The sequence below is a fragment of the Acanthaster planci genome, linkage group LG07 (genome assembly GCF_054643075.1).
Source record: "Acanthaster planci isolate LZ-2023a linkage group LG07, COTS_SCS, whole genome shotgun sequence".
In the NCBI taxonomy this organism is placed as follows: Eukaryota; Metazoa; Echinodermata; class Asteroidea; order Valvatida; family Acanthasteridae; genus Acanthaster; species Acanthaster planci.
In genome coordinates this window covers 20,610,576-20,626,246 of record NC_141783.1, presented here as the reverse complement: position 1 = coordinate 20,626,246, position 15,671 = coordinate 20,610,576, and the positions used below count along the sequence as shown (strand labels likewise).

The following is a 15,671-nucleotide window of genomic DNA, read 5'->3' as shown; positions in this document are numbered from 1 at the left end:
AGAAAAGGAAAAATTCCACACATGGACCTCACTAATTCATCAACCTATCATGTTTAGCTGAGGAAATACTGAAGCATTTAATGAGAAAACAGAATTTTTCGCTCCAGTCTCATATATTTGCACAGGCTGAAGTATTTGTATTCTCAGGAACTGAATTAGTCACAAGTCGCTTTGTAATAGGATTACCTTTCCCAACAAATGTTCGAAACGAGTGGATTCGGTCCAGACTTCGGCTTCGCTGGTGCCACCCGTTTTGAAGCTGTATGGACGAGCTCTGACTGGAACCAGCGAAACTGAAGGGTGCACCCTCGTAAGTAGGCCAGACGTATGTCCGCCGAGCTCATTAATAAAAGTTATAGACTCAAAATATTCTATATTAGAGGGTCCTGAGAGCCATGGAACTGAGGAATTGAAGAAATATGAGACTGGACCTCTGGGCCGGACTCAGGGCTTCCAATTCTGAGCAATTTGGATGCAATCGAGTTTGAAAGTGGCACTATTTGAGCCATTTTGCTGAGGGAGGGTTTTCAAAATGGCTACTTTTCTGGACAGGGACATTTTCTGCATTTTAGGGGTGGTCTGCTTCCGGTGAAAATTTCTCAAAAATTCATTGGTCAACCCCCCGAAAATTGAAAGGAAAATGAATGAGGACATGTGGAACATCATTTTTCTGTGCAGCCTGAACACCTGTGAGAGTTGTGAGTATTTTTAAAATATTTGTGAAGTATGGGGATTTATCACTGCTGTCTATGGGAATTTACTTGTAGTGGTGCACCCTGAAGTCTAACCGAATCCACTTGCGGTCATGGTACGGTGCACACACGCGCATACCGTACCGTACAAGAGGTGGTATGCTTGGGTCATTTGAGTTCAGTTCGGCAATAGGCTGCATGAATAATTCATGCTTTTGACTCAAAAATGCGTTGTAAATTCTGTTTAAAAGTGCTGAGTCATGGGGCGGCTGTATCCCATTCAGAGACGCGCTCTCTTATAGATTGATCTGCGAATAAACTTTGGGCGATTTGAAAACGCACATGTTCATTCGAGGGTGTCATGAAATTTAATTAATTCAACTGTCTATCTGGGTCCTGATGTCACTTGTACATGTACAATTACATGTACATGTACTGTAGTTGGGGTGGACTTGTTCAGTGGGTAGAATTAACAAGCCGTCGATTGGTGAAATGAAGTCACGAGAGGGCGCACAAGAAATCGGCGCGAGCACGGCATATGGGTAGAGTCCACTACATGTACGTGTACTTCAAGCCCCATTGAAAACTGTAAAATCAGCACTGTTCAGGGCCCAATAACCGACATGCGCGCCAACATCCCTGAGATTTCGGAAACGCAAATGAAGTTCTTGTCTGGTCTCTAATCTTTCAATTTCTTCTCAATATTTGTGGGTTTATTTGTTAACCAATTACATTTGTAATTATTCCCATAAAACAAAATCACCCCCCGAAAAGTGATTTTTCCGAAGTTTTGCAGCTATTTTTAAGTGGCAACCATCAACTTTCTCGGGCACTTGGGACCATTTTTCTACCGTAGTTTTTAGCCATTCTGCTTTCATATGAAACTCAAAGACCCAGGGGTTGATCCTGCTAACGATTTACACAATCTCACCATTTTGGGGGCCAAACAATCTCCTTTTTCAAAAGATACTGTGTGGAAGGGGGTCACTTTTAATGCAACTAAGCTGGCCAGAAATTCTCACAGTAAATCAGTTGCCACAGACAACAGTGATAAATATTGCCTAATTAAAAAAATATTAAAAATACTCACAAGTTTCACACGTGTTCAAGACACACATCAAATTAATGTTCACTTCCTCATCTTTCATTTTCCTTTCAATTTTCATTGGTTTAACAGATGACATTTGGAGGTATCTCTCCAGAGAAAAATCACCCCTCAAAACAGTCAGGAGGCCCATCACTTCAATGGAAATTGATGCCTACACTCCATAGCAAAATAGAGCAATTTGGAGGGCCCCGTTTGGTCCGATACTGTCAGAAACACAAGCTGACAGTCCTGCCCCTGCATTTCATCCACCTTTTTAACAAACCACCCAGTCCACGTGCCACAGCCTACAAATCGTGATTTGGTCCGCGCAGGCAATTTTGGACCTACTTACTGGCCTGCAACCATTATTGGTTGCACTACACCAAATGCACACCCATAGAAAACAGTGCAAAATCAGACCGAAATAGCGCCGCCTGTTGTCTCTTGTGAAGAGGTTGGCCTCAGTTTTTTTCGCTGGAAATTCAAGATTATGGCCAGAAGATCACATTTCTTTTCAATTTTATGGGGGTTTAACCACGATTTTTTTTATTTGCCTGTCACTGAAGATAGTAGTAAATCTATGCACTCAGCTCTGAATGTAGCCGCCCGCCTCTGAGGCCCTCAATTTGAGGGCTTTTTGTGAAAGAAATAAACCGGAAACTATCAGCCCCAAATTCAGGATTTAACGAAATATTTCTATGATCCCACCTAATTATGGCATGTCTTATTGTGAAAACCCCGTGGGATCACAAAATATTCATGAGCTCGGGCGCAGAAATATGACCATTTGGTGGAACGGCACCATTACCTGCATTATGTTTGATCGAGTCCGCTATCAAGTTGAGTGCCGCCGGCGTCTTGGCCCAAGACTACCCGCGGTACCCACGGGGTGCAGACCACTAATTCAAGTGAGAATTTCTGGCCAGCTCATTAGTACTAAAGTGCCCCCCCCACACACACACAGTATGTTTTGAAAAAGGAGATTGTTTGGCCCCCAAAATGGTGAGATTGGAAAAGTCAAGGGTGGAAATCTCTCGCAAAAAAGTGCTACACCATTGACACAAGTTGTGCACAAACCAACTTCTACGCAGTACTACAAGCTGGGAAGGGAAGTCAGGGGTAGAAATCTGTAGCAAAAAAGTGCTACACCATTTACTTTTGCACAAACTCACTGCTACACAGTGCTACAAGCTGGGAAGGGAAAAGTCAGGGGTAGAAATCTGTAGCAAAAAAGTGCTACACCATTTACTTTTGCACAAACTCACTGCTACACAGTGCTACAAGCTGGGAAGGGAAGTCAGGGGTAGAAATCTGTAGGAAAAAGTGCTACACCATTGACTTGTGCACAAACTCACAGGGAAATTCTAAAGGTATTAATGCGCATGCGTAGGGTTTGTAGCAGGTAGCAGTGCTAAGTCCTGATTTTTTTCGTGCATCAATAATTTTATCCACGGGGCGCACTCTTCCGGCCCCTTCGCGCATGCACAACGCGTGCACTTCGGGCGCGGGGTGGGGAGAGTACTTGAGGTAACACGAGTAGCTCGAACGCAACCATGGAGTCGAGGTTGAGCCGCGCCAGCTCGGAGTGAGCGCGTCCCACCAGAAAACTAGAAAGTCAGTACCAAAGATCGTATTTTCGGTGAAAGTAGGCCCTATGGTGCGTTTGCAGCGTGAGGTCAGTTTTTGTTTAATCAAAGGAGTGTTTCTTTTGAGAAGGTTTGCTGGTCATTTGTTGAAATTTCTCAGTGAATGAAGGAACGCGCACGCAGCCCATGGAGTCGAGGTTGGGTCCTGGATATTATTAAAGTTGCGGCCCGGGGGTGATGATGCTTGTGGGAACTGTTATCAACCATGTCAACGTAGGCGCAGGCCTACGTCCGTTTTCCTACCTTTGCAAGGGATTTGCTTCAAAGTACTACTTCAACGTAGGTACGTGGGATAGCCCTTGCTTTCAGGACACTTGCACTTTTTTCGGCCAATTTCTTTTCCAGCTTAGAAAAAAAAGCAGGAGATACAAATACAACTTACAAGCAGCATGTAAGTTCAAGTTGTAGGCCTAACTACTCAGTTGGGTATGGTACTGCTAGTGCTACTACCCGGCCTGCCACGTAGGCCTATACATGATGTATGATGTACTACAGAACTGCAAGTCACCAGGCTACTCCGTGTCAGGCGTACACATGTGTACGTCACCTGATCACACACGAAGTTAGCCCCACTAGTGTGGCACGGACACTTGCTACCGTACCATCCCTAAGACTCAAGGATGGAGTGGTAGCGAGTGTCCATGCCAAAGCCTAGGATGGAGCGGTAGGGAGTGTCCATGCCACAGTCTAGTGGGGCTAACAAGAAGTAGGCCTTGGCCTCGTGACTTTAGCCCCACTAGTGTGGCATGGACTCTCGCTACATCCTTGGATGGAGCGGGAGTGAGAGTCCTTGCCACACTAGTGGGGCTATCGTGACTTGCAGTTGTGCAAGTACTGAAGTAGGCCTAGCACTCCGATAGGGTAAGTTCAACGTTTATGTATGTGTGTGACGAACAAAATAAGACCTCCGGAGTAGACTTGACCTAAGCCTAAGCTTAAGGCCTAAGCCTTATTGCAAATATTGCATGAATGATAGTTACTCCTTTTTCCTTCCCACGATGCCTTTCTACCATTGTGCAAAATCAGCCATGCAGTATTTGAGGCAAGGCTTTGCTGAGATAACAGATTGCCAACTGGAAGAAACAGGCAGTTATCTATCAAGCTAGTGTCTCATTGTATGGAACTACATGTACATACTACATTGTACAGTATCTACGTGTACATCCCGACACACAGGACATGAGTTCAGGAAAATTGAGACTGAGTGAGAAGGTCGACGTGTTGACTTAAATATGTTTTCTGTAAGGCCATGAGAATGAAAGTTTTAGATCTGCGTCTGGAACATTTTGGAAAAGCACAAAATACTTTTTCATTATTCATTATTTATTTTTAGCAACCTTCTTCCATGATGTAATTGCAGTCTACAGGTTTGTAGCTGTAGTTGTTATTCCTAGTGTTGTAACTCAGGTAATACATGTACATTCATACTGTAAAGGATGTGGTCAGAATTCACGGAAGATCAACGGCAAGCATGCAATATACTGCATTCCCTAGCGGGGTGTTGGTCACTTCGTCCCATTTCCACTTCGCCCCATGCCACCTCACCCCATTCCCACTCTGCCCCATTTCCACTTTGCCCCATTGATTATTGTTCATTCTGTTCTTTAGTAACAGAGGCATAGGCCTAGATGGAACAAATAAAAACATCAACATTTCAGCAACCAAATAACGGTGGGAGAATCCAACTTGCAAAGCCCAAAACAATGTTAGATTTTCCGACTGACCACAATTTTTTGGCAGGACACTAAAATTGTTATGAGCAACTTAGAGAAAACAAATTTAATAAATATAAGAATGACAAATAAATAAATCCTGTTTCTTTTCTGTCTTCACAAACACCACAGAACAGCTGCTTGTGTTAACATGTTTTCCCATTCACACTGGCAACATGAGTTTAATGTTAGGTTGTTTTGCCCCTACTTAAAGTGAGCATGCTTCCTCACAATTTCCTGCTGCAGCATGCTGAGGTTTATCCACGCCCATGCACCTGCATCTGGATGCGTTGATAATCACCAGAACGATGTCTACAAAATTATGTACCGCTTTGAACTAAACTTGAAGAGGATGAGAAATAAATCAAATGCTAGTCCAACCATAGGTAATTCACCATGGACAATGCAGGCGACATTAATTTTGTGAGTGCCGTAGAATTTTCTATGTAGGCCTACATGTATAACTCCATGCAGTTTGTGCCCATTGCTTGTGCTTGTAAAACACTCGAACATGGTCAGGCGAAGTGGAGATGGGGCGAAGTGGTTAGGGGCGATGTGGAAATGGGGCGAAGTGACTGTCAAGCCCCTTGTGCATGACACTGCTAAATTCTCACTTCATTCAATTGTGCTTTAAATGTACATGTATATTCAGTCTAATATTTTGCATGCCGGCCACCCAGTAGCCACGCCCTTACGTTCCATATAAGGCCAATGAGGACATCAAGTGGCCAAACAAAACAATTTTTGATTGGATGCAGGCTTCCGCATACCGTACTACTCGACTCAAAGGTAAGTCAGTGGAAACTGCACTGCTATGACGATCGTCAAGTTAAAACGTACACTCAGGCAGCATTTTCACACATACAATGAACGTGTCTAGTCTAGCCGTGCGTGATGCATACCCAGAGCTGCTGCTGCTTTATGATTTGAAATGTAGTTTTGGAAGCCTTTTTGTGAAAATAAGGAATTTTTTTGGAAATAATGAAGTTTTTTGGCGGGGTGTTTTTGAGCATGCGGGTGGGGGACATAAATCCCAAACTTTCATTCTCATGGCCCAGTGGTGATTGTAAGATTAAACGTACATGTAATTGAGAGCCAGTACTTTTTAAATTGCACTGAAAGTCAATCATGCATTGATATTCCTTTGTCAGGACATTCGCTGAGGCATAAATCATCTCAGCTTCTCAAACCGTCTGGCCTCTTTGTTTCCACGGCAACGTCCCGCATCCGATCCAACCACTCCATCACCATTGACGTCCAGCAGCTAGCCATGAACGTGAAGGTTCTCTCAGCCCTGGAGGACAACTATATGTACCTCGTCATCGACGAGAAGACTAAGGAAGCAGCAATCGTTGATCCTGTCGACCCAGAGAAAGTAAGTGGCCTTTGGTTGAGTCCCACTTGGTAAATTTATGGAGTATGGGATCTTGACTATATGAATGTCTTGTTTGATGTAAGACTTGTGCCCATTCAGTTGAAAGTTATCCACCATATTCCTTACCAGTGGCACAGTGTCGGTATTAATGCTTTCTGTGGCCAGTTCGTGTGAAAGTCACATAGTAACAGAGTCATTTAAAGTTGTACATGCAATGACTGGATGGTTAATGAGTTAACGTCAAATTTTCTTACCCGAAAAGGCTCCCGGAGGCATTTTTTTTATTCGCAAATTCTTCAACCTTGCTATTGCGCTTTGACCCAACCAAGCACGACACATTATTATGTTAACCTTAGAAATGAAAAAGGAATTTTTAAACGAGTGTACACGGCCTTTGTGGAACAAATAAGGAAAATATTTGTGTTTACACGTCATCTGGCGTCAAGTTGGTAAGTGTTATGCATGGACATGTATCCGTTACAAAGGTAATAATAATTATATCAAAGCATTTATATAAGGCACTCAGTATCTCATAGAATCTGTAATTCTGAGGTGCCGATATAAAATATCATTATCCCTGCACATTGGGCTCACAACACCTGAACATTCCTGAAACCATCTCAGCTCCCTGGGGAGTATACTAGCCTGATGCTGCCACAACAGGTGCATGTAGCTAAACATAATAACCATATCTACCCTCACAGGTCCCCACTTACTCCTGGGTGGAGAGATGCACTTAGAGGTGAAGTGACTTGACCAAGATCAAAACATGCTATCATCAGTTGGATTCGAACGCCCGACCCTATGATCAGAAGCTACAAACCCTAACCACTACACCACATGGGATGAGATTTTCAGTTGCCGTCTGCTTTCCTTGTGAAGATAAATTAACCTGGTTTTGTGTTTTCCCGAATGTTACAGGTGGTTAGTGCGGTGAAGGAGGAAGGCGTGAAACTGAAGACAGTGCTCACTACTCACCACCACTGGTAAGCCAGGAAACTGTGCCAGTTCTGAAAGATCAAACAGACCCTGTTGTAGTCTGGACACTGGATACTCAATATCTCACTCAAGCATAGAGTCAGACAAAGCCGGTGAAAAGGGGTCGAATGAAATCTTTAAATGCTCACAAATAGGTACTGTATTGGGTGTGTGTACGTATACCTGAGAACCATTCCTATCAGACATCAAAGAAGGTAGAAATGCAATGGCTCATAGCAATTAGTACAACTTTGGAAAATTTCCTGGAAGTTGGCATTTTTGTTTAGCTGCTTCATCCTTGAGCTGAAGTTATGGAAAGCTTTCTGAACTGAGGCCAATGCAATGAACACTAAATGGCAACGATAAAAAGAAGAAGAAATGGAGATAAGTTCTAGGTGTGATGTTAAATGGAGGTCACAACTCCTGCCCTCACAGTGACAAAGCCAATGGTTTTGCTTGGTATCCTTCCAGGGACCATGCTGGGGGTAACAAGGACCTAGTGAAGCTGGTCAGTGGTCTGACAGTGTGTGGGGGAGATGACCGGATCGGAGCTCTCAACAAGAAGGTCAAACACGATGACAAGTTGACGGTAAACTCTTCTAAATTAACAGTTTCGGCTGCTGGTTGCCCCAACTTACCACAATCAGTCATCAAAGAGCCACTCATGGGTTACAAATCCTTTGAAAGAATCATCCACAATCTAGTTCTGTATGAACCCTTGACCTTTTTTGCCTGCTTAATGGTAATTTGCATCGGGATACCAAATTGAGTGATACACTGCAACTTTTGAAACAAAAGCTCAGTTTGCTCTTTCTAATGCAAAGACAGCACAATCGCTGAAAACATTGCCTTTTTACTCATTTTGGGGTGTCAGAACTATTTCTTCTGTTACTGTGGAACTTGTGCATTTCTTGTGAAGCTGGCTTCAATGCATACTGTGGCCAGTGGCTATTACCAGTACATTGGACATTCTCTCGTGTACAGGTCAGAATAAGAAAAAAATTATCCAAAACTCGTCTGTTAACCCAAGAGACAAGTTTATGCATCTGTAATAATTGTATGTGTGCATTACTAAGACTTCACTGTGAATGTGACTCGACCTAACAAAATTAATCACAAGTCGCCAGTGCAACTTTTGAGCGAAAAGCCTGGAAGAAAATCTTGCACCCTGTTAATCACTAAGAATCCACAACATTTTTCATCCATATTGTGTCCATTCTCACTGGGATGCCAAAATTGGTGGGATAACATGAAAAGAAAGAACTTACTTCTGCAAACCAAACAAAATTATGCCTCAAGACTTATTTTGTGGGATCCAGTCACAAATGAGTTTGTCCTTCAGTTTGCTTTGACCACGGTGTAAAAATGCTCTGTCCGTTTCAGATTGGTTCGCTCAATGTACGTTGTATGTTCACGCCATGTCACACCACAGGTCACATTTGCTATTATGTGACCGGTCCTGATGGAAGTGATCCAACTGTGTTCACAGGTAAATACCTGACTATTCATAGTTGAGTACCTGAGCATTTACAGGTGAGTATGTGAGTATTTAGGGCCGTTTGACCAATTCATTGATGTTGCTTGGCCTGGACTCTTTCTTAAGTTGAATCCTTTGAATCCTGTCACCTCGTGTACAGGAGATACCCTCTTCATAGCGGCCTGCGGCAAGTTCTTTGAGGGCACAGCTGACCAGATGTACCGGGCACTCATTGAGGAGCTCGGGAGTCTACCCCCTGAAACGGTGAGTTGGCCCCACCCACATTGCGTCCAATGTGTTGAAACACTGTTTAAAAATCATTTAGTGTGACAAAAGAGCATATTCATGAGGGAAACTTGTTTAGATTATTATTATGACAGTATCAGTACTGTACCAAAGTCTAAATTTTTCTCATAAATGATACTTATTTTGGTATTTTGAATCTACAACTAATTCTAAATTTTACACTGTTACCATTAAAGTTGGTTCCTTTGATATGCCTTCTTCACTAGTGACAACAGAGGCCGTGGTTATTTGTAGAATTCGTTCATTGTTCATTGAACTTTACGTTGTTATCCCTGCTCATCAAGACCATGAAGCATTTCTATTTTTAAACAGTCTCAACTAAGTTGGGAGAATGCAGTTTGATGCTGCAACAAAATGACCCCATTTGCCCTCACAGATACCAATTTACCATGGAGGAGAGAAGCAGCTTGTGACAAAGTGTCCTGCCTATGGACACACACATACTGGTACATATGTACCACAACAGAACATGCTGGACCACAACCCTCAATTTGGAGAAAATATCTGTATTATCTTAGGTTTGCCGCATCAGGCCACAGGTCTACAGCTTTCAGTCATTTATGCTATAATTGCAAACTAATCTATGTTCTTTTTTGTGTCGGTAGAAAGTTTACTGTGGTCATGAATACACAGTGAGCAGTCTGAGGTATGCACTGACTGTGGAACCGCGAAATGTGGACCTGCAACACAAGATGGAATGGGCCAAGGTGAAGCTTCCCTATTTAATAGGACTTAATTGAGGTTGTCCCTGATCGTGGTTTGGTGTCATCAGCCTTTTTCTGGTTTAAACCCCCACCTCAATATGAGACGGAAGTGTGATACAAATCCATCACCTCTTGGATGCAACACTTTCCCACCGGTGAAACTACGCTGTCTCATGTCAGCAAGCTTTCAATTTGTCCGTGTTTTTTTTAAGTGACAAGAAAGTCACCCAAAATACTGTGCCTTCTTAAGAACCTCTGTTCTCCTCCTCAACATTACCTGAAATCGAAAAGCTTTAGAAATCATCCTGGCCTTGGCCCCTGGTAGTTACCAAATCAACCCTGGACCACCTGTTGTACCACAAGTCCAATTTCTTTGAAGTGGTTAATGTTGGCTGCTTCTTGGTGATGAAACTTTAGCACTTAAAGGTTGTCAGACTTAATACATGTGTTTACCCTCCATATTTACCCTCCCAGATCTTTCATAATCCTACAGATTTTAGAGGATTTTGTAGCACCGAGGAAGGTAGAATCCAATTAATGTTAAGGTTGGTTCATGCTGCAGGCAAATACGAAGCGAAGTGAATTTGACATTGCCAAAAATTTGCAACAAAATTTCCCTCAAGTTGAAATGTGTTCAGTTTTTGTGAATTCATAACATGAGTATTTAATATGACGTCACCAATTCGCGTTCATTTTGGCCTTCATGATCGGTACGAAAATTAATAAAATCAGCCATAAGGCTTCTGCAGGTAAGTGGATATTGGAGGGGTCTGGAAACCTTATCATTATTATTCTGATCAAGTATTCTCCCCTTGTTTTGTTGCAGGCACAGAGAGCGAAGCAGGTGCCCACAGTTCCTTCCAGTATTGGAGACGAAAAGAAATTTAACCCATTCATGAGGGTTAGGTAAGTAAAGCAGTCTTGAATAAGCCACTTGCGAGTTAAATTTGAATGAAATCTGGTACCCTGTGTTATCTGATTGCATAGAAACGTGACAATTTGAATTCCCCAGACTAAAGACGCTGTTGCTATACCTCATGATTCGGGGCAAGCTTTTGCATAGCGACCATCACCTCTGGAATGGGCTGGTTCCTTTGTGCCGTTCTTATCCATTAAGAACAGTGTATTGTTGCAAGGCGTCTCTTGTGTAACTAAGGAAAAGCTTTCCCCGAATCACGAGGTATAGCAACAGTGGCTTTAGTATGGAGAATTTGAATTATGTTCACGTGAATTTAAAGAACTCAGTGTACCAGATTTTATTCAAATTTAACTCGCAAAAAGCTTATTAAAAACCCCTCAAATCAGTTGGGATGTACAGTTGAAATCAAGACTTGTAAGAAAGCAACCCTAATTGCTGATTAGCTCAGGACAGAGATCTTGCCCAAAGAAGTGAGACAGAATGGAAGTTTTTGTTTTCTTTCTTGTCTTTAGTATCCTGATCAGCATTCAATACTTTTAAAAGTCTTTTTTTCAGATCTCCATTCAAATTGAGAGGAAATGAGGCAATTGTACTTCAGTTAGAAGTTGGAGTTCCCTGGAAACAGTTGCCCATGTAAAACCCACATAATCCCATAGGTAGAACCAACGATTTTCTGTGATCGCAGAAAACAGACAGAATTTGCAGAATCAACACTTTGAAACGGAATCCACTGCTTGAAACAGAACTTGCAAAATTCCCCTCTAGGAATGGCTTAAAAAGTAAACAAGACTTTCTGCAAAGTACGAAAACATAAATGCCTACCAAACCCTTTTCAAATGCTTGCTTTTAACCACTACCAGCCGGGGACTCCGGGATCGGAGCCGTATGGTTTATATGTGTGGCCGGGGTCTCTGAACTCGGACAAAGGAAACAGGGCCCTGTAACAAAAGACCGTACTCCGAACAAAAGACCAGGCTGCTGGGCATGACCGGAATTTTTCGCTCTCAAAAGTGGTGATAATCCAGCATTATTTTGAAACCGTATACCAGGGTTTGGGGTATTTAGAGCAAGCGGATTACCACCGGGGACAAAAGCTCTCCACCACCGCAGCGATGAGCCACACAGCACCGCTGCATGCTAATCTGGCCCCTATTGAAAAGAGGTCAGCAGTGCACTGAGCCAGGTTCGTGAACAAAAGACAGCTGTGTGACACCGCACAATCTGGGCTCTGTTTACAAGGCTGCAGGCCTGGCTGAAATATTCGGGTGTCAATGAAGGTCACCTGTCAACTTAGAGTAGTGCCTGAAGATTACTCCGTTCGGCTATAAACGACTGTTAAATGGAATGATGAATTGTTGAAGGATTTTGAAAACAGAAAAAATGATAGTCATGCCGGCCCAGCATCCTCAACGTTGAAAAATGCCCCGGTCCGAAGTGGTTAATGAATGAATTGTGCTGGAAACATGCTAAATTGCACCATTCCACCACGTGATTGGGTCGTCCGTGCGCGCCAGTGCCAAAACGTGCAAGTGCTATGGCATGCGTGATCCCCATGTGTGCAGCAGCAGCTGGCATAACACAGTGGCGCGGCACGGTACATTGTGTATACACACATTGGCTGTTCACACGTGTCCCGTCCTAGCAATGATGGTGTACCACAATGGTGTACCATAGCTGAATGGGCCATGGTTTTCAGTCACAAACATACTTTTAATTAAGGTTCAGATTTAATGTTAACTGTCTGAATTTTATCACACTACCACCAAATAAAATGACGGGTCGATGTCCAACATTAACATAATGTGATCAACGACTTTTACATGTAAGACCTCTGTGACTTCACTGTACATGTACATGTATGTAATCTGATTTCATACACGAGGAGTGGCACATGAATTGTCCGTTGGTTAATCCTAGCAAGATTTTGGCGATTGCGTGCCGGTGGGAAACCAAGGGGTGGGATGTGCAGTATTTATTGTCTGGATTTTTTAAAAAAATTTCACAACAGAAATTATATCAAAAAAAGTTGGAAACATTGCATAGTATTTCCAAACAGTATTGTTGTTATTTTTGTTTCTTTTTTGGGGGGGGAGGGAATGTGGTTGGGCAAATGGTTTCCATGCATAGTTTAAAATTTTTTTTCCTATTTCATGCTTACAAAGGTATGAAACGGAATTTGACATTCTGAAGCGGAATTCCAGATTTGTCGAAATGGAAAATACCCATTTTTGAAATGGAAAATCATTGGCTCTACATAGGGTTACCACAGTGTGGTAAGGTGGAAACAGTTGCCCATGTAAAACCCACGTAATCCCATAGGGTTACCACGGTGTGGTAAGGTGGGAACAGTTGCCCATGTTAAATCAATATCATCCCATAGGGTTACCACAGTGTGGTAAGGTGGAAACAGTTGCCCATGTTAAATCAATATCATCCCATAGGGTTACCACGGTGTGGTAAGGTGGAAACTGTTGCCCATGCAAAACCCACGTAATCCCATAGGGTTACCACGGTGTGGAAACTCTTGACCATGTAAAACCCACGTAATCCCATGGGGTTACCATAGTGTGGTAAGGTGGAAACTGTTGCCCATGTAAAACCCACGTAATCCCATAGGGATACCACAATGTGGTAAGGTGGAAACAGTTGCCCATGTTTAAACCAATATCATTCCATTAGGGTTACCACGGTGTGGAAATGTGAAACTGTTGCCCATGTAAAACCCACGTAATCCCATAGGGTTACCACAGTGTGGTAATGTGGAAACTGTTGCCCATGCAAAACCCACGTAATCCCATAGGGTTACCACGGTGTGGAAATGTGGAAACTGTTGCCCATGTAAAACCCACAAAATCCCATAGGGTTACTACGGTGTGGAAATGTCCTCAAGGTTTAGGGCTAATGCTGATAGTTTGCATGGATTACATCTGTCCATATTTCATTTGTTTGCAGAGAGCCTACTATTCAGAAGTACACCGGGACGTCTGATCCAGTTGACACCATGGCAAAGTTACGGGAAGACAAGAACACTTTCAAACCAAAAATGTGAAGACATGTCTTCCTTGCCGTACATTTGCCTACAACAGTCAGTATAAGAAAAAAACACCTTTGATTAGAAGCTGCAAGTTGAGAAGTTCTCTATTGTAGAGATTACCTGTCCTAAGCTAACAAATGGCAAATGTGGCTTTTAGCATTGTTTTGCAAACTTGCATGAAATTGTGGAATACAAAAACCCTAACGTTTTGAACATGAAATCATAAGCCTGCTTTTTTCTTGGAGCTTTCTCCATTGCTATTTTGAAGGTAGAAATGTGTAAAATGTATTTGGACGTCATTCAATTTGGAGGAATGTATTTTTTTGAAGTAAGAGGTAAGAGTTCTTGAGGGAAATGTAAAAATTTAAAAATACTCAATATCAGATAGGCAAAAAGTGTAACCACAATCTGCGTGAGATGTAAAGTTATTTCTGCAATATTTTATTTTTCAGAAAGACATTGTAATTTAAAGTTTTCCCAGAAAACTTTGTACAAATTATATACGTATAGTGAAAACGGATTTTTAATTACTGTCAAGTAGCAGTAACAAAAGTTGAAATCCTTCATAATTTGAGCATAATTGAATATACAATGTACATTGTTGTAAAGGCAAAACCTCACCATGAATCAATCTAACTCGTGTATCTTGTGTCCATTTGTCTGTTTTGAAATTGTTTATTTCTGAAATGACAAGATGTATCACGTAAGGTATCAAGGTGCTTCAATTCAATTGGAACTTTTGATTGACAGACTTCACGTCACAAATTCTGATGCGAGTGTGGTGGTGTTTAACTACTGTTGATGATGCTGGGCCGGGATAATTATCATTTTTTCTGTTTTCAAAATTCTTCAAAAATTCATCATTTCATTTAACGGTTGTTTATAGCCACACGAAGTAATCTTTAGGACTACTCTAAGTTGACAGGTGACCTTCACTGATGCCCGAGTATTTCAGCCAGACCTGCAGCCTTGTAAAAAGAGCCCAGATTGTGCGGTGTTGTATAACTTTCTTTTGTTCACGAACCTGGCTCAGTGCACTGCTGACCTCTTTTCAATAGGGGCCAGATTAGCATGCAGCGGGTGCTGCGTGGATCAGCGCTGCGGTGGTGGAGCGTTTCGTCCCCGGTTGTAATCCACTCGCTCTAAACACCCCATAGCGTAGTATACTCTTTCAAAACAGGGTTGGATTATCTCCACTTTTTAGAGTGAAAAATGTCGGTAATGCCCAGAAGCCTGGTCTTTTGTTCAGAGTACGGTCTTTTGTTAACGGGCCCTGCTCCCTTTGTCCGAGTTCGGAGACCCCGGCCACGACTATAAGGCCTATGGCTTCGCTACCGGAGTCTCTGAAATCGGACAAAAGGAACTGGGCCTTGTGACAAAAGACTGTACACATAACAAAAGACCAGGCTGCTGGGAATTACCAAAATTTTTTCACCCTCAATAGTGAAGATAATCCAGCCTTGTTTTGAAACAGTATACCACCGTTTTGGGGATTTAGCATGAGTGGATTACCACCTGGGACAAAAGCGCTCCACCACCGCAGCGATGAGCCACACAGCACCGCTGCACACTAATCTGGCCCCTACTGAAAAGAGGTCAGCAGTGCACTGAGCCAGGTTCGTGAACAAAAGACAGTTATACAACACCGCACAATCTGGGCTCTGTTTACAAGGCTGCAGGCCTGGCTGAAATACTCGGGCGTCAATGAAGGTCACCTGTCAACTTAGAGTAGTGCCTGAAG

General features: G+C 42.6%; 1 protein-coding gene across 1 annotated transcript; it reads left to right on the top strand.

Annotated features, from left to right (window-relative positions):
* Positions 1 to 3,288: 3,288 nt before the first annotated feature.
* On the top strand, positions 3,289 to 14,566 carry hagh (hydroxyacylglutathione hydrolase). The gene is made up of 9 exons (XM_022229269.2): positions 3,289 to 3,708; positions 6,289 to 6,512; positions 7,434 to 7,498; positions 7,962 to 8,079; positions 8,874 to 8,979; positions 9,128 to 9,231; positions 9,879 to 9,980; positions 10,804 to 10,883; positions 13,849 to 14,566. Exons 1-9 carry the CDS (start codon positions 3,603 to 3,605, stop codon positions 13,943 to 13,945), a joined length of 1,002 nt encoding a protein of 333 aa, XP_022084961.2. The 5' UTR covers positions 3,289 to 3,602; the 3' UTR covers positions 13,946 to 14,566.
* The last annotated feature ends 1,105 nt before the right edge of the window (positions 14,567 to 15,671 follow it).

What these genes read in the sequence shown, in the direction of transcription:
- hagh (XM_022229269.2), top strand. Translation starts at nt 3,603, where the DNA reads ATGATGCTTGTGGGAACTGTTATCAACCATGTCAACGTAGGCGCAGGC. An exon ending in ATCCTGTCGACCCAGAGAAA is followed by an intron (nt 6,513 to 7,433) that starts GTAAGTGGCCTT and finishes CGAATGTTACAG; the next exon opens with GTGGTTAGTGCGGTGAAGGA. An exon ending in ACAAGATGGAATGGGCCAAG is followed by an intron (nt 9,981 to 10,803) that starts GTGAAGCTTCCC and finishes GTTTTGTTGCAG; the next exon opens with GCACAGAGAGCGAAGCAGGT.